The 22,972-nt window shown below is 45.7% G+C and overlaps 1 protein-coding gene across 1 annotated transcript; it reads right to left on the bottom strand.

The window, feature by feature from the left end:
- Positions 1-490: 490 nt before the first annotated feature.
- Positions 491-20,126, bottom strand: LOC147911425 (eukaryotic translation initiation factor 3 subunit C-like). The gene is given in 22 exon segments (XM_087428051.1): positions 491-665; positions 764-926; positions 1,029-1,116; positions 1,206-1,271; positions 1,365-1,524; positions 3,642-4,005; positions 7,718-7,942; positions 8,182-8,345; positions 8,348-8,368; positions 9,177-9,270; positions 9,405-9,530; positions 9,718-9,865; positions 10,320-10,423; positions 10,562-10,721; positions 16,749-16,876; positions 17,271-17,380; positions 17,496-17,550; positions 17,737-17,862; positions 18,261-18,450; positions 18,557-18,618; positions 19,798-19,941; positions 20,075-20,126. Coding segments are annotated over 21 exon segments (2,742 nt in total). The 5' UTR covers positions 19,903-19,941; positions 20,075-20,126; the 3' UTR covers positions 491-582.
- Between the last annotated feature and the right edge of the window lie 2,846 nt (positions 20,127-22,972).

Below are 22,972 nucleotides of genomic sequence, written 5' to 3' on the forward strand. Positions count from 1 at the left end.
TACACAAATGAGAAAAATGATCACATGCTTCCATGTCACATTAGTGGTCAAGGTTCTCAGTGCTACTCATAATTATGGTGGCTGTTTTGTCACGGACAGGTAAACTGTGGACCCACAATGGTCCAATAACCACACCTCACACAGGTCTAGTCGAACTCTCCCCTATACCTGCCCGATGAACCACCACCCATCCACCTGCAAGGGCCAACCACTACTACTGCCTCCCATATGCTTCCCCTGATATTTATGCCCCATAGTCACACCCTGTTCAATATATCCACCTTTTTTTCATATCCGTGTCATAATTTATCACATTATTACAGTTTTCTCTCAAACGTCAAAGAGCAGCAAGCTCTCTGAAGTCAGAGATGTGTACAAGTCATTCTGCACCCTGAGCCTTGGGCCTGTCATGTGGTAGAAGCTCAGAAATATAATTCGCAAATGAACGTGTCCAACACACCTCTGTGGTGACATGCAGACAAGCAGGAACTGTAACAACTCTAAATAGACCTTTAATGACTGGGGTGCAGTTTAGAACTTAAAAGTTGAGTGGTCTAGGCCATGGGGACAGAAGTGAAGCGATCAGTAGGCTGTCTGAGACTGTTGCTGGCGGTAGCCACCCCGGCACATGTACCCCTCGTTTTTGCGGTAGCCATCCTTCTGGTCTGCAAGACAGAGATGGGAAAGGGAGGGAGTAAATGCCAGGGGAGAGGCAGTGAGTGGGCCAGGATCCTGGGAGAGCAGAGGGGATAGAACCACTCACCTCAGAAGTAGCCACCGTAGGTACCCTGCTTGTGGTCAAACACTCGCTCATTATTTTCCACCAGGCTACCCAGCTTCTCGGCTAGCTGAAGAGCCAGGTTCTGTTGGGCAGTGGGCTCAGTGCGGTGCATCACTACCGTCTGCGTCGGCTGGTCCAGGGAGGCCTGACAAGAGGGAGGCAGAGGATGCGACACGACACAGGTCAGACCTCTCCACTCCAAACTCACCACGACTCCACCTGCCCATTTACCATCCCTGGCCCTCACCATCAACTCTTCATTAATGATCATCTTGCTGATGATGGAGTGCACAGTGGGCAGGTCCAGCTCAAACATGTCAGACAGTGTCTCCATGCTAGGGAGAAATAAAGCAGAGAGCAGGGAGCAGTCAGGACCCTCAACCACAAAGCTGCAGCCCCTCTGCCTCCTCAGGGCTCATCCTACCTGATGGAATCATAGACACTGCTGTAGGTGAAGAGGTAGGTCTGCAATGACTCTTCCTGAATCTTCCTGTGGGAGAAGAGAGAAACGGGGGAGAGCTTCAGGAAAGGTGGCCAACCAGTCTTTTCTTCTCCACCCACCAGGGCCTCCCTCTCTGCTCACCTAACCAGCATGGTTCGGACTTTGTCAGCCTCAGGGAAAAGGTCCCACACTTTGCCATTCATCTTCTCATTGATGATAAAACTGTGGCAGGTCTTCCAGTCACCCATCTTCATGGCCCTGGAGGCAGCAACCACATGTTCCCTCATTGACTCAGGGGGACCTGAAAGGTTGAGAATGAGCCAGGGCCTAGGGAAACTTGGGACCAAGGTTCCTGGCCCCGTGAGCACTGTTTAAGGAGAAACATAGGCCAGGAAAGCAAACAACCAGGCTGGGGACCCTCCCAGCTCTCCACTAAATAGCCACATATTGTATAAGTCGCTTAATATTGGAATATATATTTAGATTTAGACTCAGTCCATAGATGTGCTTCAGGGGATTGGTGAACCCCTTAAAAATGATGACAAACTACTGTGTGTATCCTTATGTACATTTTCCTAGAAAAAGGGTCCATAGCTTTCATCTGATTCGTAAAGGTTCCTTGACCTAAAAAAAAAGCCCAACATCTCAACTGGAACATTATTTACCCAACTTCATTCCTTCTTATACCACTTTCATGATTTTTGCCATATCTATATATCACACTGTTATCAGCTTATTTTTCTTTCTTTTTTCTTTTTTTGTGAGGAAGATCAGCCCTGTGCTAACATCCATGCCCATCTCCCTCCACTTTATATGGGACGCCACCACAGCATGGCTTGCCAAGCGGTGCGTCGATGCGCACCCGGGATCCGAACCGGCGAACCCCGGGCCGCCGCAGCGGAGCGCGCACGCTTGACTGCTTGCGCCACCGGGCCGGCCCCTCAGCTTATTTTTCTTTAAAGCAGCTCACTCCTTTTCCTTAAAAAATTTAGCTTCCCTTTACCTCTGTGAAACCACAGATTTGACGTGCTGATTATGGACTTGGTTCCCCAAATACCACCCTGAGACAAGCCAGGAAGGTAAGACATGGCAAACAAGAGTAACTGGAATTCAAGGTAGACAATAAAGTGCAAACGCTCTAACACTAGAAATGGATGGTAAGTGGAGGGAAACACGAACACGGCAGATCCTAGGACAGGGACAGCGAGCTCAAATGTGTACAGAGATCAGGTCCAGGGAGAAATGTACGAATAGGGCTAAGAATAAAGAAAAGCACACAGCCCTTTTGGATCAGCTTCCATTCTGTCACCTTTGAAAGATGCAAGGTTAGAGGTTCAAAGACTACTTCTCTACAAACCAAACAGTAGTGCAGAGCTGAAACAGAAATTGGCTTTTGGCTCTACTGCAGGCAGTAACAGAGGCAGGGACTGCAGACTGAAACACAGAGCCCTAAGAGATGCTGGAAATGAGGATTTTCATTGGAAGTTTTCCAATTAAAACAAAATCAAGTATTACTACCTAAGCCAAATAAAATTTGCCTAAGGGGCACCCGCCCTCTAGCATGACCATACACACAACCAGCAGAGGACAAATCTGTAAGGGGATGTGGCTGTGGACAGTAAGCTTGGCTCACTCACCAAGTCCTTCCATGCACCAACCTCACAGGAAGGGCACAATTTAAATTCTTTTCACAGTGAAATCACAACTCACTCAACTCTGGACTTAATGACCTGATCTTTCAGAAGTGATCAAAGGAACCAATGTTAGATTCTCGAATGCCAAGGATCTAGTTGGTTTGGCTGGAAAATAATGTGCATGAAGGAGAAAAATAGGATAAAAGGTTAGAAAGGCACATATTAGCTGTGTTAAACTTGGATAAGTCACTTAACTTCTGTGCCTCAGTTTCCTAATCAGGAAAAAGGGAGTAATAATAGTACCTACATCAGAGGATTATTACTAATGAAAATTAAATGAATTATTATTTATAAAACACTTAAAACAGTGCTAGGCAGGAAAAAAGTACTATGTAAGTTTACATTAAAAAATATTGGAGTCAGGTCATGGAGAGTCTAACTTAGTGACTAAGGAGGCTGGACTTTATTCTGCAGGCAATGAAGAACTTCTAAAGGTGCTGGGGGTGTATAACATCACAGATTTGGCAGAAAGAAAATGCTGACACATACAGACTGAAGGGGAGAGTGACAGGAAGCAGGGAACTTAACTTGTAGGGTAAGAGAATGCATCCTACCGTAAGAGGCTACAGAGAAAGGATGCCTTTAGGTTCTACACAGAGATGTCATGAAATCAAACGGAATCATCTTGTAAGAAGGTTATTCCCTTTAGTTTCTCTAAACCCTTATGATTAAAAGCAATCAAAGAACGAACAAAGTTTGCTGCACTACCGAGCCCCACACTCACCCAGCAAGGGCTGTCGCTCGCCCACCCGCAGCTGGTGATGGAACTGCTTGCTGATCATGCGCCGGCGGGCATCACTCTCATGGGCGGCCATGTAGGGGATCTCCAGGAGCATGGCAGACACCAGATAAACACACTCCAGCAGCTCCAGGTTGATGTGCAGGTGGAAGGGCACCTGCCGGCTCCGCTCCACCTTCTCCTGCTCCTGGTTGCGCTCCTGCAGGCTGCACAGCAGCAGACCCTGGCCCAGAAGCTCCTTGGCCTGGCCACTTGACTGGATGTCCAGCAGGGCATTATGAGCATCCTTGGTCAAGCCTTGGCGGAAGGCACAGATGCCCAGCTGCACCATGGTGCAGTTGTAGAGGATCTGGGAGCAAAGGACAATGCACTCAGAGGTGACAGCCACAAGGCAATTCTTTCATTTATTCAACAAATATACATCAAGCACCTACTATGTGCTGAGCACTAGGCTATGGGCTGGGACAGAGAACAAAACAGACAAGTCCCTGCCCTCCCATGGAGCTCACATTCTAGGAATCCGGGTGTTGAGGACAAAATAACCAAAATACGCAGGTGGTGACTCACGCTAGGAGAAAAATAAAGCTGGGGAGGGAGTTAGGAGGAAGGTTTGTGTGGTTGTGGTAGAGGGAGGAGGTCGTAATTTTACAAAGGATAACTAGCGAAGGCCTCATTTGGAAGGGAATATTTAAATAAAGACCTAATAGAAAGAGAGCAAGTCGTGCACATATCTGAGGGAAGAGGCTTCTAGAGAAAAGGAAAAGTAAATTCAAAGGCCCTTGGATGAACCATGCCCGGTGTAGTCCAGGAACAAGGAGTGTGACGTGGCTAGAGCTGGTGAAGGACGTGCTCATACACTGGAGGGTGGGCAGGCACATGCCGTGTAAGCCCTACTATGACCTGAGGATGGGAACCCACGGGAAGGTTCTGAACAAATCTGTGATATAATCGGACTTGACTTAACATGGATACTCCGGGCTGCTGTATTAAGCACAGCCTGAAGGGATATAAGGGCAGAAGCAGAGACAGACCAGGAAGATGACGGTGGCTTAGCCGAGAAGGTAGTAGTGGAAGTGACAGTAAGTTCAGATATGGATTCTGAACAGAAATGGCTGAGGAATCAGTTGTGGTACAGGAGAGAAAAATAAGAATTAGAGATGATTCCAAGGTTTCTGGCCTAAGCAACTGAAAACATAGACTTGCTGCTAATTAAGATAGGGAAGATTATAGGTAGTACAGATTTTGAGGGGGAAAAAGACTAAGTATTGACAACAACAAAAATATAGAGGTCAATATCAGTCATGAACATAGATGCAAGAGCCTTAAAAAATGTTAGCAGACTCCAGCAATATATAAAAGACAATATATCATAACCAAGTAAGGATGTATCTCAGGAATGACAGGCTGGTATAAGAATCTAAAATCATGGTTATTCACCATATGAACAGAATAAAGGAGAGATAACCATGCATCATTTCCATAGATGCAGAAAAGCTTTTTACAAAATTCAACATCTATTTAGGACAAAAATTCTCAGCCAACCAGGATCAGAAGAGACCTTCCTCTATTTGGGAAAGGGTATCTACAAAAATACTACAGCTAACGTTATACTGAATGGTGAAATGTTGACTGCCTCCCTGCTAAGACTAGGAACACGGCAAGATGTCTGCTCTCTCTACTTCTATTCAGCACTAAGTATAGGAGATTCGAGTCACTGCAATGAAGCAGGAAGGAAATAAAAAAGAAAGAAAAGTCATACAGATTGATATAGTAATAAAACTGCATATGCAGATGACATGACTATTTCAGCAGAAAATCTTAAGGAATCTATAAAATAACTACTAGACCTAATAAGTGAATTTACCAAAATAGCAGGATACAAGGCCAATATACAAAAATTAACTGTACTTTCAGATACTGGTAGTTAACTGGAAAATGAAATTTAAAAAACAATTGCATTTACAATAGCATCAAAAATTGTATAATATTCAGGATTAATTTTTTAAAAGATGTGAAACACCTTGACAGTGCAAACTATAAGAGAATTTCTCTCTCAACGGCAGAGAGAAATTGAAGATATTAAATGAAGAGATAATGTGTAAGATCGAAAGGTTCACTGTAGAGATGTTAATTCTCCCAAAATTGATTTACAGATTCAATATCATCTCAGCGGGTGTTTTTGTAGAAACTGACAAACTGGTTCTAAAATTTATGTGGAAATGCAAAGGTCACAGAATATCCAAAGCATTCTCAAAAAAAGAACAAAATTAGAGGACTCACACTACCTGACTTTGAGACTTATTCTAAAAGCACAGCAACCAAGACAGTGTGGGACTGGCATAAGGATAGACAAAAAGATTAATGAACGGAACAGAACAGAGAGCCCAGAAATACACTCACATTTATAGGGTCATGTGGTTTTCCACGAAATTTTCCATAAAGGCATCAAAGCAATGCAATGGGGAAAGAATGTCTTTAACTCTGACTTCACCCAACACGCAAAAATCATAGATCTACATATGAAAGCTACAACCATAAGAACTTTTAAAAAAATAAAAATGGAATATCCTCATGAATTGCAAGTAGGCAAAGGTTTTTTTTTTTTTTAGACAGAACCCAGGAAATACTAACCATAAAAAAAACTGATACATTAGACTACACCAAAACGCATGGTTAAGAAAATGAATAGGCAAACCACAGACTACAAGAAAATATTTGGAAAACATTTATCTGACAAAGGACTGGTATCCAAGTTATATAAAGAATTCCTACAACTCAGTAATAAAAAGATGAATAATCAAATCTTTAAAAAAAAAAAAAACTGGGCAAAAGTTGACTAGACATTTTGTGAAAGCAGATATATCAAGGGCCAATAAATACATAAGAAAGTAGTCAATTTTCATAGTTATCAGGGAAATACAAATTAACACCACAATGAGATACCATTACACAACCACCAATATGGCTAAAGTTAAAAAGACTGACAACACCAAATATTGACAAGAACACTCACACGTTATTGGTAGGAGTGTAAAATGGCATAACCACTTTTAAGTTTCTTATAAAATTGAACATACACCTACACTATGATGCAGCAATTCCACTCTTAAGTATTTACCCAAGAGAAAACATACATCTACACAAACACTTATAAGTATTCACAGCAGCTTATATTTATAATAGCCCAGGTATATAATAAAGAGGAAAACAGATCAAGAACTTGTGATAAATTCATATAATGGAATAAAAAAGGAGTCCTATTTAAAACCACCACCAGACAGATTCACCAAATACTCTACACATAAATATTTAATTGTTTTAAACACACATTTGCAGGATCTATACTTAGACACAGCTTTAAAACTCCTTCTATATGAAATGTCCCCACAATACTGCCACACACAAAATTAGATGTTCCACTGTTATGTCCTAGCACATCATTATGCATTTGGCTCCCTGTCTTTCCTCTCAGTTTAACAACTTCTTAAGGGTTTTTTCACCTTTTGTGTGTGTGTGTGTATGAGGAAGAGCAGCCCTGAGCTAACATCCGATGTCAATCATCCTCTTTTTGCTGAGGAAGATTGGCCCTGGGCTAACATCTGTGCCCATCTTCCTCTACTTTATATGGGACGCCACCACAGCATGGCTTGACCAGGGTGCATCGGAGTGCGCCCGGGATCCAAACCTGCGAACCCTGCGGCCCCCGAAGCGCAGCACGTGCACTTAACTGCTACGCCACCAGGCCGGCCCCTTCACCTTTTAAAATTAGATGACCTTCTAATGTTCTGAACCAGATACATACGTAGTAGGTACAACAAATGTTAGCTGAACCCAAATCTATATCCCAGAGGACTGTAACGCTGTTGGAACAGTATAAAATATGTTAACATGCAGGAGGATCAAAGAATGCTGGCATCTGGGAAGGACCAAGTGTCTACTTGTATCTGCACTAGCCAGATAGGTGGCTAACCCGGCTGAGCCACTTTGCCCAAATAGAGGGCAGGGGACTGGCCCGGTCTTCCCTTTGCCAACAGGGCCAGAGCGCCTCCTTCCCATCCTACCTGTACTGGTGGGTCCGCGTGCTGAATGTTGTCTTGTAGGTGGCTCATGAGCATGAGGTCTCGGGCCTGGTACCAGCGGGAGTGCAGAGCATGATGGTAGATATGGCAGAGGATGGCACACGTGCGGATACGGTCTGTGCGGCCCTTGGCATAGATGTACTTGCATAGTCTCTCCATCAACACAGCTGAGTCCTCGCCCTCATTTTCTGCCTGGTCTTACTCAGACTGGGAGGGGGTGGTGTCGGAGGAGGAGATAACAGCAAAGACAATGGTTCTAAATGGCTTAGGCTTCAGCAACCAAAGATGAGACTCCATTCAGCCTCAGTCTAGTCCCTCCAAGTTTCCCTCCCTGCCCCATCTCAGAGAGTCCCCAGGGAAGAGGAGATTTGTCATCTAGTCCTGACAGACAAGCAGGACAGACTGACAAATCCTTCTCCCCTCTGACACAGCTGCAAAGCACTCACCTTTGAGGAGCCCTCAGGGGGCCTAAGCTGCCGCTGATGGGCCTTGTAATCAAACTTGCAGTAGGTGTGGAGAATGCGCCTCAAGTAGACGCGACAGATCTCCTCAGTGGTGCCCTTCTCCTCCAGGTAGCGCTGCACACGCTCAATGATGGCGCACACCTGGAATCCTTCAGGTGCTCCACGTACTCTGGCAGGAAGAGCACCCACCCTCATCTAAGCCTGGCACCCAGGCTTCCCCAATCAATCCAGTTACCTGTTTTCTGCACCCATCAGAAAAGTTTACTCGCTGTGCCCTCAGAACACCATCCTCTCTTGGGACATGCCAAGCTCACTTTCCCTTCCTCCTGTCAGGCGCTGTCTTATGCTAACTGCTCCCCTATGGTACTGTTCCTCCTCGTTTAAATCTTATCTCAAATGGCCCCTACCTAAAGATGCTTTCTTCAACCACTATGGAAAGCAGCCACCCCTCCAGTCACTCTTTATCACAGGTCCCCATCTAAATTTCTAATTTACACTTCACATGATCTACAATCACCTCATTTGTTTGTTTGTTGAACTACCTTTCTCCAGCACCGAAATGTTAGCTCCAAGAGCACGAAGGCCTCCAGCTGCCTTGTCCATCACTATGCCCTCAACTCGGTGGGCACATGTGGGCATTCACATTTTAGAGTAAATGTCCTGTATTTTCCCCATCCCAGTGCCTCTGATCCAAACTAAACAAGCCAAGTGGACAGAGGCTATACCAATAGTTCTCAGAGTACAGTCCCCAGACAGCAGCATCACCTGAGAACATATTAGAAATGCACATTTGCAGGCCCCACCTAGACCTATTGAATCAGAAGCTATGGGAGTGGGGCACAGCATCATAACAATCCCTCTAGTGTGAATGCTGGCGTAAGGAAGGGCAGGCTTTCCAAACATGCTCATGTAGTATAATCTTCAGTATTATTCCCTGAGCTTTTCCTCTCACTGACTCCCACATTTGCTAGGCTTACCTTGGGAGTGAGGATCAGTATTCTGCATTATTTTGGTAAATTCTTCACCCATTCGTTCCACCAGAGTTAGGATACAGCCACGGACACGCAGTGGCTAAAGAGGGAGGCAAAGAAGGAGTAAATGAATTAGCCCAGATCTCAGTCCAAACTTCAACCCTTCTGTCTCCACCGAGTCTTCCCAAAGCAGACAACAAACACTACCAATTAGCTGCTAATTTCTCTCTTTACCTGGTCAACGTTATGCAGGTTCTCACTCTCTTCCAAAATGTTCTCTCCAACAAAGATGTTGGGGTTTGCAAACAGGATGTCCATCAGCTCATTGATGCAGTCCAGGCACTTCTGCCACATCTCGGGCTGTCAACAGATCAGACAGTGGTGAGAGGTGTGAGGTGGAATCAGCAGATGCCTCCCAGGAGCCCCTTCACCAGGAATCCACAGGGCCTTCAACTCCCAAGACTGTTTCCACAGCTGTTTAGTTTTAAGACACTAAGCACCTTCCCCTGACCCCCCAGCTCAGCCCTGGGATGTTCCTCTTCATTGCCCTTATCTTCATGTATGTGGCCAGCCTGGGGTTGTAATCATAGAGAGAGGCAATGATATTAAACTTGATCTTGACGATGACACCCTCCCCTAGGTTGTTTTCAGAAGCCATCTGAACCAGCAGCTGCAGCAGCTCAATCTGGGCTGCACTGGAGGGGTACAGAACTGGGTGAGGCATCGGTGACAAATCACAAAGCCTCATCCTGTCATGCCCTCTTCAGACAAGCAAGGAAGCCTTGCTCCCAACACTCCTATCCTCACCGCCTATATACTTGCTTCTCCTTTATAAGTTCCAAACAGAAACAGTAATAGCGCTAACAATCTACCATCCTCTTCAGTCACTGAGTAAATAAAGGTGGTGAGCATTATTCCCATTTTACAGATGGGACAACAGGCCCAAAAGGTTAAGTGATCAGTTTAACGTCAAAGGGAGAATAAACATCAGAAAATGGACTAGTATGTTCCAAGTATACCATTTCTTCTACTGTAGTCACACACAGATCTTCCCAAAACAGCACTATTTCCCCACCAACCTCCACCCTGTATCTTAGAGAAAAAGAGCTTTCACCCTGTAATCCCACAGCCCAGGCTCACGAATCTTACCGGTCAGTGCCCTTCTTGCCTCGTGCCTGTAGGATCTCATTCAGTTTCTTGATGACAACAGCATGGGTGATCTCAGTTCCCTTGGCAAACATTTTTGGCTTCTCCTAAGCAACACACATCCTGTCACGTGCAGGCCAATAGGAACCCGTTCTTGCCTTAACTTTTCTCCCAACCCAACCAGGAAGGCACTTGTATGCTCTCCCAAACTGTTTCCCAATTCCTTTTAATTCTAAAAGCCTCACCTTAACAAGGGGCACTCCACCCCGGACCCTTTCCCACTCCCCGCCTTCATTGTCTTCCTCCTCCTCATCCAGGCGCTTAGATCTCCTATCGTGCTTCTTCTTGGCTTTGTCTTCCCGTTTCTTCTCAGCTGCCTTCTTGTCCTCCTCTGTGGTGGGGGCCCTGCCAGGAGACACGGGAGAAGATGAAAGACTAGCTCCCTCTCCACTTCTGAGGCTTTTTCCTCCCATGAACTTTCTCTTTTCCTCCACCAAGCACTGGGTCCAAGTTACACTCTACAAGAATGACCTAGAGTTAACCATAACCATAACCAAAGCAAGGACCACTAAGCATTTGAATTTGCCACACTACTTACCAAGGTCTGTCACCATACTACATCAAGAAACTCTTAAGAAGAGAAGAGTATGGTGTGGTCTAATAAGGTAGAGGTGCTAACCAGGCCACTGTAGGCATAGACACAGCCAACCTCTAAGGTTCTCCAGAGAATCCATAAGCAACACAGTTGTTCTCTGTTACTAGCTGCTCTGTCCAGACTGATCTTTTTACCAGCCACCAACTAATCAGCTTAAAAACAAAAAAAGGAAAAGAAAAAAAGTGCAAAAAAAATTACTGTTCCCAGACTCTCTGCATTCCACCTTCTATTCTCTCCTCTCTTACAACTGATTAATCTAAACTCTTTTTTCTTTTTGGTGAGGAAGATTGTCCCTGAGCTAAGATCTGTGCCAGTCTTCCTCCATTTTGTATGTGGGATGCCGTCACAGCATGGCTTGATGAGCAGTGTGTAGGTCGGCACCCAGGATCCGAACCTGTGAACCCTGGACTGCAGAAGTGGAGCGCATGAACTCAACCACTACACCACTGGGCCAGCCCCTAATCTAAATTCTGAATTAAAAAAAGCAACTGTTCAACACAACAAAATGCCCCCACAAAAAAGAAAAAGATCATTGACTATCTCAAAGCAGTCTTAGGCCACATGACATCTGAAATCATCTCCACAATTTAACACTTAACATAACAAAATATAAACCAAATGACAGAGACAAATTACTTCAAACTTTACATAGATACTGATGAAAAAAATCTTTCTAGAAAGATTCAACAGGGGCCGGCCCGGTGGTGCAAGCGGTTGGGTGCGCGTGCTCCGCTGCGGCGGCCCGGGGTTCGCCGGTTTGGATCCCGGGCGCACACTGATGCACCGCTTGGGAAGCCACGCTGTGGTGGCGTCCCATATAAAGTGGAGGAAGATGGGCATGTATGTTAGCCCACGGCCAGTCTTCCTCAGCAAAAAGAGGAGGATTGGCAGACGTTAGCTCAGGGCTGATCTTCCTCACACACACACACACACACACACACACACAAAGATACAAGAGACATTCAAATTATCTATAATTATCATAAACCACCATTTAGACATTTACAAATAAATTTCACTTTAATGGCTTAAAAGGTTCGAATATATTTTATTAATCGTTTATAAATTTGCCTATGGGATTAAAATTTTCCCTTGCCAAAAGATTTATGCTGTAACTCCTAATAAAAGCATATGCCCCTCCCCCAATACTACTAGGACACTCTCTAATGATAAAACTCACTTTACAAACATGCAAAGCATGCTCATTAAACTGAAACTGCTTGGTGTACATCATCCCCAAAGCTCTGAGAAGATCAAACGACCTAATGCTATTTTAAAATCAATGCTGTCTAAACTTCAAAACAACTTAATCTTCTTAGGCTTAAAGTTTTACTCCTAGTCCTAAGGATATTGTGATTCATACCTCAAAAGCACAATGAACTCTCACCCTATGAAACTAACTGAATGACCTAACACTTGGCTTGACCTCCCCTCTATGACAGATTATACCTTGATATATTCACATCTTGTTGGAAATTATCAGAAAACTAATGTTTATGCTCTCAGTTATATATCCAACAGATGCAAGCTACTTTTCTAAAAGGACATCACCAGATACCCCTCTACTTAATACATAGCTAAGAGACTGAGGATACTAAGAGACACCAAGAGAAGTTAGCCCTATAACTACACTAAAAAAGGACCACTTCACTCTCTTAACCACAACTACTTATCTAGCCCCCTAGACACACACTCTTCTTAGGATCCTAACAACTTGGACATCCAATCCCACCAGAGATCTATCCTGAGGTTCACTTATATAAAAAAGGGCCCCAGAAGTAGATAACTCTTAGAAGTGGATAGCATCTCTGTGAGATTTCATCAGTCAATCAGATCAGATGTAGACAACTTCCTCCAAAAACCTGTGAGACAACAGACTTATAACTGTCTTCCACCTGTTTTACTTCTGTCAAGTGAATCATTTTTGCGTTTTTCTTCACTGCTAATCTTTTCAACAGTTAAACAGCATCCAAGTTTCAAAACAAGAATCTTGCTTGCTCACATTTTGATTACAAGTCTGACATGGTAACTTAGAAGGGGCCCAAGACACTAGATTTCATCAGTTTGTACTTAAGAATTTCTACTCCCACTACAAATTCAGAAACATGAATGTATGATTGTCTTGACAGGAGTACAGCCATGTTTGGCCGCTCCATTGACCTACAGCCACCAGCACAAAAAGAAATATAAAAGCTGCTTTCTGCGTGGTGGGAACTGGCCCTTCTCTCACGGAGGGAGTTGCAAGTTGTAACATTTCAAGGCTCTTAGAGCGTCGTAGCGCGGGATGGACTGGCCATCTGTGCCGGGCTGGGACGATAACCAAAGAGAACAGTGCACGTACACAACTACTGGGCTGGGACGTTAGCCAAGGGGCTCAGTGCACGTACGCCACTGATAACCATTTTGTGCATGGGAACACTAAATGCTTGCTCTGCAACCTCTGTAATTGCTTACTCTGAAAATTACTGATGGTATAAAAACTGCTAGAAACTGAGCCCTAGTGAGAGTTCCACCTGTGGAGGGGACACCTTGCCCAGGACGTGTGATCCTTGCCCAGCCGTGTCGATTGACAGGACTCTCCCGGCAGCGGGGCGTGGATGTTGTGAGTAACTGATTTGATGTGAAGTAATTGATTTGATATGAAGTAATTGATTTAATGTGTTCTCTTTTCGGTCAACCTGGTGTTTCTCTTTCTGGTTGATTTGTGTCATTTCTCTTCAGCCGATGTGGGTGTTTTCCCTTTCCAGTCGGGCTGATGTTTTTTCCTCTTAATATTTGACCTATTTGATCTGTTTGCAGACTGTCGCCTTTACTATCCTCTATATAATAAAATATACCTTCAGTCCATTTGTTTAGAGTGGAAAGTGTCTTTTACGTCTCCGATCAAATCCCCGAACCTCTCATAACAATGATCTGTAAATTACTTTGAATGTGGTCCAAAAAACATGCAAAATAATTTAAATATTTTAGCTCCAAACTAACATAAATTCCTTAGCTAAAAATTAACCCTAAATAAAACTGATCCCAAGTACTGGTCAGTCAAGACTAAGGCTAAGCAATAAATAACACCTTATTGTACCCAAATAAATATGTGGAAAAAGCAAATCAAGAAAAAAGCTGCTTGATTAAAAATTCACTAAACTGATTCTTAGAATGCAGGTTCTAAATGTTTCTAATAACATCTGTGACTGTCCTCATATTTTCTGCCCAAACCCACTCTCTAATACCCAGGTGCTTTAATGTTGCTAAGCAGCCTTATCCCACATCAAAGAGCCTGAAGCTCGCGACTAATCCCACTCCTTTACATGCTTGTTTTGACCAAAAGACGAAAGCTGAGAAATTCTGATGAGGGAAGGGGTACAGACTGGCTTAATATGGAGATAATGAAAAAGGACACTGGCAAGTATTATAGACACAGCCTATCATGTTTCTAGAAAATTCATTAACCACCAAAACTAACCTTGGTTGGCTTAGATAGCTAATGAGTTTACACAAAAAATGTGCAAACAAAATCCATCATTCTCACAGTCTGGGTTTTTCCTTCTCTCCTCATTCTTCTTCCTCTTATATAAATTCTTATTTTGTCTCGGTTGGAAATCAATCCTAAACAATGGTCTGCCTTATACACGTAAAATAGTATCTCTGAATTATTCTTTGACATTACAAAGCCACAAACTCTCAATGCCAAAAAGGCCTCTGAGGACTCGGTGGTTAACCAAACCTCTGATACTTGAAATTTTAACTAAATCTAATTTTAGTGGGTTTTTTTGGCTAAGTGTACAAAGTAAAACCTCACAGGTTAAAAAAAATATCAAGGGCCGGCCCCGTGGCTTGGCGGTTGGGTGTGCGCGCTCCGCTGCTGGCGGCCCGGGTTCGGGTCCCGGGCGCGCACCGACGCACCGCTTCTTCGGCCATGCTGAGGCCGCGTCCCACGTACAGCAACTAGAAGGATGTGCATCTATGACATACAACTATCTACTGGGGCTTTGGGGGGAAAAAAAAAATATCAAGGGTACTCTCTAAAAGAATAGCATGTAACTCCTAAACCAGTAGAGAGAAACAAACTGAGTAAGAGGAAAAAAGAATACAATCTAGAAATGGGAAAAAAAGAAAGAGGGTGAGAAATGAAACAGAAGACAGGATTAATCTCCTGAATGATAGGATCCTCTTTTGTTCTAATGAGAAGATTCTTGGCAGGTCCCTACATAGCTTTCAGGATGGGGGCTGGTTGCCAGAAAGACTAAGGCATAATTACAGGGTTACAACTTTCAGCCCCACCCCCTGACCACTGGGGAAGGGAAGAGCGGCTGGAGATTGAATTAATCATCAATGGCCAATGATTCAATCAATCATGCTAAGTAATGAAAACTTCATAAAAATCCCTAAATGACAAGGTTTGGAGAACTTCTGGGTTGGTGAAAGCATCAAGGTGCTGGGAGGGTGGTGCACCCAGAGAGGGCTTGGAAGCTTGGTGCCCCTTCTCCCATACCCTGCCCTATGCATCTTTTCCATTTAGCTGTTCCTGAGTTGTATCCTTTATAATAAACTGGTAATGGTATGTAAAGTGCTTTCCTGAGTTCTGAGTCACTCTAACAAATTACTGACCCTGAGGAGGTGGTTGTGGGAACTCTAAGTTTATAGCTGGTTGGTCGGGAGCACAGGTGCCAAACTTGGGACTTGCAACTGGCGTCTGAGGTGGGGGCAGTCTTGTGGGACTGAGCCCTTAACCTGTGGGGTCTGCACTAACCCTGCGTAGTGTCAGAACTGAACTGAATTGTTGAAGATCCAGTTGGTGTTGAGAGAGTTGGAGAAGCGATTGGTGTGAGGAAAAAAATCCACACATAGATAGTGTGAGAAGCGTTCTGAGTAAAAACAAATCAGATATGCAATGCTCCCCAGACTTGAGCACACTGTTCCCTGGAACACAGTGAAAAACGCTTCTCAACAAAATGTCTACGCCTAAACCTCTGGAGTGTCAGGGAACTCCCTACCTCCTGAAGCAGCATAACTCAACTTTTGAAAGCAGGAAAGTAACCCAAAAAGCAAAAAAGCAGCAATGGTTCTCCTATTAAAAGAGCACTGTTTATCAGAGTTTTTTATTTGACTCCTGTGCAATACACAGGGGCAGGTATCACTCTGACTCCAAAAGAGGAAACTGAGGCCTAAGAAGCTATAGTAACTTGCCCAAAGTTGACAGCTACTAAAAGACTAAGGGCTAAGACCAAAATCCAAATCAGAATCCTTCCCCATTCAGTGACTGTCTCAGTAAAGTTCAGGAAGGCTTGCAGTCTATATGCTATACACTAAGAAGTTCTCGGAAGGGTGACAAGAGTAGCAACTATCACTGAGGGCTCACCACATGCCACTGGTGGGCTGAACCACTTCCCTGTATCACCTCCCTGTATTCTTGCAGTTATCCTCAGAGGTAGGGTCAAGTATATTTTACAGACAAGAAAACTGAAGATTGGAAAGCTTAAGTATCCGTCCACTATCACACAGCTAATTGACGCCAAACTGAGATTTACACCCAGTCCACATGCAGTGAGTAAGGTCATGGTTAAATACTTGGACTCTGGAGCCTTCAAATCCCTTTGACGTGACACATTAGCTTTGCAACCATAGCCAACTAACATACTTGACTCTGAGATCCCTCCGCGAAAAGGGAGCAGAAGGCGTCTACGACCTAAACGGATTCCGTGTGAGAACCAAAACCTTCAAGATGATTAAGGGCGTCCTACCCTTCCCACTGTAGCTCAAGGTACCACTACTTTTCTTACTTTTTAAGGAATCTTGAGGCCAGCACAGTCTGTTTCCCTTCTTCCTCCTCCGAGTCTGAATCAGAAGATGTGGAACCTGTGTCCCAGTCTTCATCATCTTCTGAATCTTCTGAGTCCTCATCTTCATCCTTAGAGGAAAAAAGAGGATCAGCAGAAAGAAGATGGGAAGACTGACTGGTCTCTCTGCTCTCCCTGCTGACACATGTTCAGGGATTTTCAGGAGCAGAACGAGCGTGGTTATTCATGGAGTCAGGCTATCAAGAGCTGAACTGGACCAGCAAGACCCAGAGAGAAGTGGTGACTTGCGCCAAGGACACACGGCTCCCCCGGGGCAGAGCTGGGCCCAGAATCTAGTTCCCCAGATTCCAGTCCACTCAGTGCTCTAATCCAAGAGGAAGGCTGTCCCCAAACCAGGCTCTGCTAAACCCAAGCCCTCCTCACCCTAGGGTTCTGTGAGATTTTTCTCTCCCCAGGGACCCAAGGATGGTCTACGGCACGCAGATCACCCCTCCTAGCTCCTACCTCCATCTTTTTGAGGAACTTTCGACTCTCCCCAGAAGGAGCTTCTGATTTCTTCTTCAGGAAAGCTGCAGCACTGACTCTGTCCTCGTCCTCATCCTCATCTGAAGAGCCTGGTGGCAAAGAGGAGAGAAAAGAGCTAGAATGATGAAGAGCAAGGCTGAAGGGAACCAAGAAACCACACTAAGGGAACCCCTAACCATTTGCCCTTAGGGTCTCCTCTCTCACCTTCTGAATCCTCCTCATTCTTCTCAGCATCCTCATCTGCAGACTGCTCAGGGTTCTTGACAGAGGAAAACGAGAGAAAAATAAAGGATGCCTGACAACCACCACCCCATCCTACCCCTCGGCCCCAGAGTTTTGTCATGATTCCTTCTCTAGTCACACCTCCCATTTGCAAATGCTTTTCTCTCTCAGTCATGGGGTCACTGTCCCCCACCGTTCAAAAAGTCTGCCTCTAGCATCCCACCTGCTTGTAATTTGTAATATGGGACTCAAAATCTTGGTTGTATTTTCGGATCTTCTGGCGCAGGGTGCTCAGGGCCTTGGCATTGTTCTTGTTCATCTTCTTCTTCCCTTCCTTATCTTCCCATAGCTAAAGGAAAGGCGAGGGAAGAAAGGGAAAACAAGGATCTGAGACTAAGTGCTATTTCCTAAAATTCAGGCTTCACCACCACTTTTATAAGTCTTGCTATCTGTACACCATCTGTACTACTTACTAACTACATCTGTTAACTTACTTTTTAAAGATCCTTTATATATCGCCACTAAAAGTACAAAACTACAAATAAGAGGTAATACAAAAATAAGACACAATTAAAATTCTTAGCCAAAAAAGGTCCCTCTCCTTGCTTTATCCTATTTCTTGTATTCTAGGAAACACTGTATAAACAGCAAACAACCCAGAGGAGACATGATCTTGGAAGTGGGTTAGGAGCAGGCCCCAGGTCCACAATCCCTCTCTGGATCCCCCCTCACCCATAGGAATCACACCTCATTAAGATAGTCCTCTAGGTCAGCCAGGATGCGGATATAGAACCTCGGGACACCTTCCTTGTCCACAATGCTCTTAGCCTTCCCATATGCTTTTCCCAGGAGCTCAAACTCTTCCAGGCACTTGGTGACATCCCGAATCTCCATGGCATTACAGATGGTCCGGATAAGGTTGGTAAGCTCCTCAAACCTGGGTGGGGAGCCCAACACCACATTGGACATGCCCACCATCACCAACCAGAAAATCCACCACTACTCCAGAGATGCCCCACCACGCAGCCTCCCCATGGTCTCACCTCTTGTCCTTGGCACTTCGGACAACTCTCTTCGTATCTTCTTCATCCTCAGCAACAACGGCCTGTTTGGAGGGAACAGAGACCATTAACCTTCCTCCCTAGTTCAGCCTTTCCAAGCTATTCTATTTGTCTTCTCAGATGGGGCAGGTAGCGCACACACAGACGACTGTCTCCATCCTCTCAAAAATTAACAAATGAAGGTGCTTATTTACTGTGCCAGAAAACTAATTACATACAAACAGAAGTTACTAAGAACTACTGAAAACAGTTAAGAAACAGGATACTTCAGCTAGAATAAATGGAAAAGGCTTCAAGAAGCTGGTACCTGAACTAGGTCCTAGAAAGCAATCTTACTCAGAGTGTGAGAGGCCAAGGACAAGGAAAAAGTCTCTGTGGCTTTAACACCTCCCCTGCTAGTATTTTCCTTTAATAATGAGAGACCAGAGCACAGACAGCACTCACTGGCAACAATCTTTCTTTTCTTTCCACTTTATTAATTTTTCCAATCATTTTATGTTACAGCAAGCGATGGTCTTCCACTTGTGGCAGTGATATGAAATCATATGATATGAATTCATATGGGTACACACATATACGGGTATACATATATTTTTAAACAGTGGCACAAGCATATGACAAAAATAACGAAGGTGGCGTGTGTATGGTAAAAATTTGAAAAACAACATTCCACTGCTTCAAAGGATGAAAAGAATTTTAATTTGAAAAGGTGGGGGAAAGAGATTTGAGTGGAGGTAAACAACAGGAAACAGTAGATGTTTAAGACCCTGCCGGCAGCACCAGGCGACTGGGCTTGAGAGCCACCTCCAGGAGCTCCCAGATACCAAGGGAGCATTGCGGATTTTTTTTTTGTGAGCAGTGAGAAGCCACTGAGGATTTCCTGGTGGTAAAAGTAAGTACAACTACGACTTTTGGAGTCCGACGCCGAGCGGAGGAGGGAAGGGAGGGGAGGTACGGAGACTGGGGACATGGAGCCCAGTTAGGAAACTGATGCAGCAGACCCAGCCAGTGGGAAATCCCTTGTATCTGGTGGGCAGACTCCCAAATCCACCGCACCCAAAGCGTGAAGGCTGTCCCTCCAACCCTGCTCCGGCCCCTTAGACTCTCAACACGCTCAGGGCCGGCTCTCGCCGCCCGCACCTCATTCCCCTCCCACATACACGCCGGCCACAGCCCGCCGAGCCCCGCACGCCCCGAGCGGGCACCGCGGCCAGGCCCTCCACTCACTGTTTGCCGTAGTTGCCCCCGACAGGCTTGGTGACGAGCTCCTCCCCCGACAGGGACGACTCGGACTCGCTGTCCGAACCGGTGGTGAAAAACCGCGACATGGCGACGACGCCGAGGGGCTGCGGCGGGCGCGGCCGGACCTGCGGGAAAGCCGGAGTCACGGGCCACGAGCAGGGTCGCGGGCCGCCACCCCTCGACCGCTACACCGCACCGACCCCGCACGTACCCGACCCGGAACCCCCTCTCGGAGCGCGAGGCCCAAGAAACACACACCAGCAGAGCTCGCGAGTCGCTCCGCGTAACCGAAACAGCGGGAACGTGGAGAGAGGAGAAGGCGGGACCCATGCGTCACTTCCAGGAAGCGCTGACGCGCAGACTGGGCGACTACAGCTCCCAGGGGCCTTCGCGCCACGCGGAAGGGGCCGGGCCTGATGTAACCTTGGCGGGAAGGACGGTGCTTCCAGATTCCCCCATCCGACTGCGCGTTGTAGTCGTGTTTCCTTACTCCTAGGCAGGCAGCCTCACCCCTCACCTGCGGAATCAGAATCACAGGGCCGGGAGTTTACTTTTGTAAAATGCCCACGTGATGCTGATGACCTGCAAGGTTTTGGAGCTAGGCTTAGAGCGAACTTGGAATCAGACTTTGGATTCAAATCCCAGCACCGCCACTTACTAGTGTGTGAATTTAGGTAAATTCCTACCCTCTCTGTGATTCAGTCTCCTCAAGCTGTAAAATGACAATAATAGCACCTACTTCATAGAGTGTTATGAGTATTAAATGGCTTGGTATATATGAAGTATTTAGGACAGTGACTTGTACAAAATAAGCATGTAATTGTCAATGAATAAGAGACATAAACTGCAAGTGAGGCAAAAAGTTTGTTTGGGGGCTCAAGAATTGCAAATCTGGGAGCACAGATTCAGGTAGAAATCCAAATAGTGTCCCACTAGGGAGTAAAAGTCAGGGGCTTTTAAAGGCAAAGAAGGGAGGTTGTATTACAAAGAACTTTAATTGGAGGTAGAGAGCTAGTCAGCTAAACGTTGATTGACCATTGATTCTATCATCAGAAAGTCCACAATCCTCAGTCTTTGTGATCAGGATATCCGTTCTCCTGCTGACGTCTCAAACAATTGCTTGTAAAATAATTGCCATTTTGGCCCAGTCCAAAGTTCAAGACAGCAAGCCATTTTCTCTGGAAAGGCAGCTCTGACTCCATTTAAAATAGCCCCATTATAGTCAATTTTGACATATTACTTAGCTGGTATTCATTCATTATTCCACAAATACTTATTTACTGAGTATTTATTATGAACCAGCAGTGTCCTAGGCACTAGACACAGCAGTGAACAAAACAGAAAATGTCCCTGATTTCACAAGGAATTCACATTCTAGTGGAGAGGTATAATTAACAAGTAAAAAAGTAAAAGATCATTATAAGCACCATAAAAATATTTATGTGACTTGTTAGTAAGATTATTTTGAATAGGAAGGTCAGGGCCTCTCAGATGACATTTGAGATGATATCCAAATGATGAAAAGGTCTGTAGAAAAGGTCATCAAGGGAAAGAGTATTCTCAAGTCTCCTAGGGAAGGGGAGCAGCAAGTGCAAAGGCCCTGAGTCAGAAATGAGCTTGGCCAGGTTCTAGGAATAAACAGAAGGCTAGTGTGCTATCAACAAAGTAAGGCATTAATAGTCTAGAAGTAGACAATACTAGATCATACAGGTCTTTGTAGGCCTGTGGATTTAAATCCAGGTGGGTTGGAGAAGCCAGCAGCAGAGACTTTTAGCAGCACAGGGACTGTTTCGCATTTTTAAAGGTGGTTTCACTCATTCAACATTTGCTGCGTGTTTGGCCTTTTTTAACACTGGAGGCACAGTGCTCCCCAGAAAGAAAAGTGAGAATTAGCAGACTGAGTGGAAAGAAGGAGGCCACTTTAGGTAGAAAAAAAAGTATGAACAAAATCCTGGAGAGAGGAAAGCTCAGAGCACATTCAGAGGCCGATATATTGGGGTTAGACTGTAGCAGCGACTCTCCATACATCCTGGCCTGTCACCTCTGTTCTCCTTCCTCCCTCCCCCTTCTCCTCTCTGTCTCTCATTCTCTTTCTCTCTCCTTTCCTCTCTCCCTTCTTCTCTCCCCACGGATCCACTTGATTCTGACATCAACTAGACAGAGGCCCGTCTGAAAGGCTGCGGCCCTGGGGTCCTCACATGCTTCCCGTGTTCGGAGATGCCAGCGATAGAGGACCTGGTGGGATGGAGTGGCTGCCGTCCCTCGGATGTCCACGGTGCACAGCCCCCTCCCTGGTGGGAGGAGTGCGTTACGGCAGGTGCTGGAACGAGGATGACAGTGGCCTCTGCCATATGATGTCCTCCAACAGTGGTCCCAGCTGTGCAAGTGCAAAGAGAACCCCAAGGAAGGGAGGCAGTCACCCCAAGATGAGGTGCTCGTGGTAGCTGCTCTCCTCTGGGATGGCCCCTGGGCAGGGGAGTCCCTGCATGGCAGATGTGGGGCTTGTGCCAAGTCACCACCCATAAGGCATTAGCATGAGAAGACGCCCTTTAGTCTGAGTGTCTGTGTTTTACCTCCATCTCCCCCCCACCTTACCAGCACACCCTGATCTGAATCTCCAAGGGGGCTTCTGGGGTCAGCTCCCTGTGGCCCCTCTCATGGCACAGTGGGTCTTGCTGTCTCCTGGTGTCTCAGTGCATACTCACCTCCATGCTTTCCCTGACCCTTGACCCCTGGATCCTGGATGTGTGGAGATGAACGCAGTGTGAGCCCTGGGCACAGAGCAGATGCAGAGGCACAGGACTGCAGGCCTGAGAGCTGAGCCTGGAGGGATCAGCAGAGGCTCAGGAGCAGGCAGAGCTATGCTGGGTCTACACTGAGCCCTGACCCAGAGAGGGAGGGGGTCCTACACCAGCCCAAGGGACCCCCACTCCTAAAGGGCGTGGGCCTGCTCCAGCACCTCTCAGCAAGTCACTCCTTTATCCCACCCTCAGTAAAGTATCTGTGCACTGGGTTTGGTGAAGGCTTCTCTCTGTGGTTCCGGGGGATGTTTCCTCCAGGTACCCCTGAGTCTGGGGCGCGGCCACAGCGAGGGCTCAGAATCACTCCAGCAGACAGGGCCGGCCTCTTAAACCAAAATCAGTTGCTCAGTCTCTC

The sequence above is a fragment of the Ceratotherium simum genome, unplaced genomic scaffold, assembly GCF_057802395.1.
Source record: "Ceratotherium simum simum isolate JZ-2026a unplaced genomic scaffold, ASM5780239v1 HiC_scaffold_43, whole genome shotgun sequence".
NCBI classification, from domain to species: Eukaryota; Metazoa; Chordata; class Mammalia; order Perissodactyla; family Rhinocerotidae; genus Ceratotherium; species Ceratotherium simum.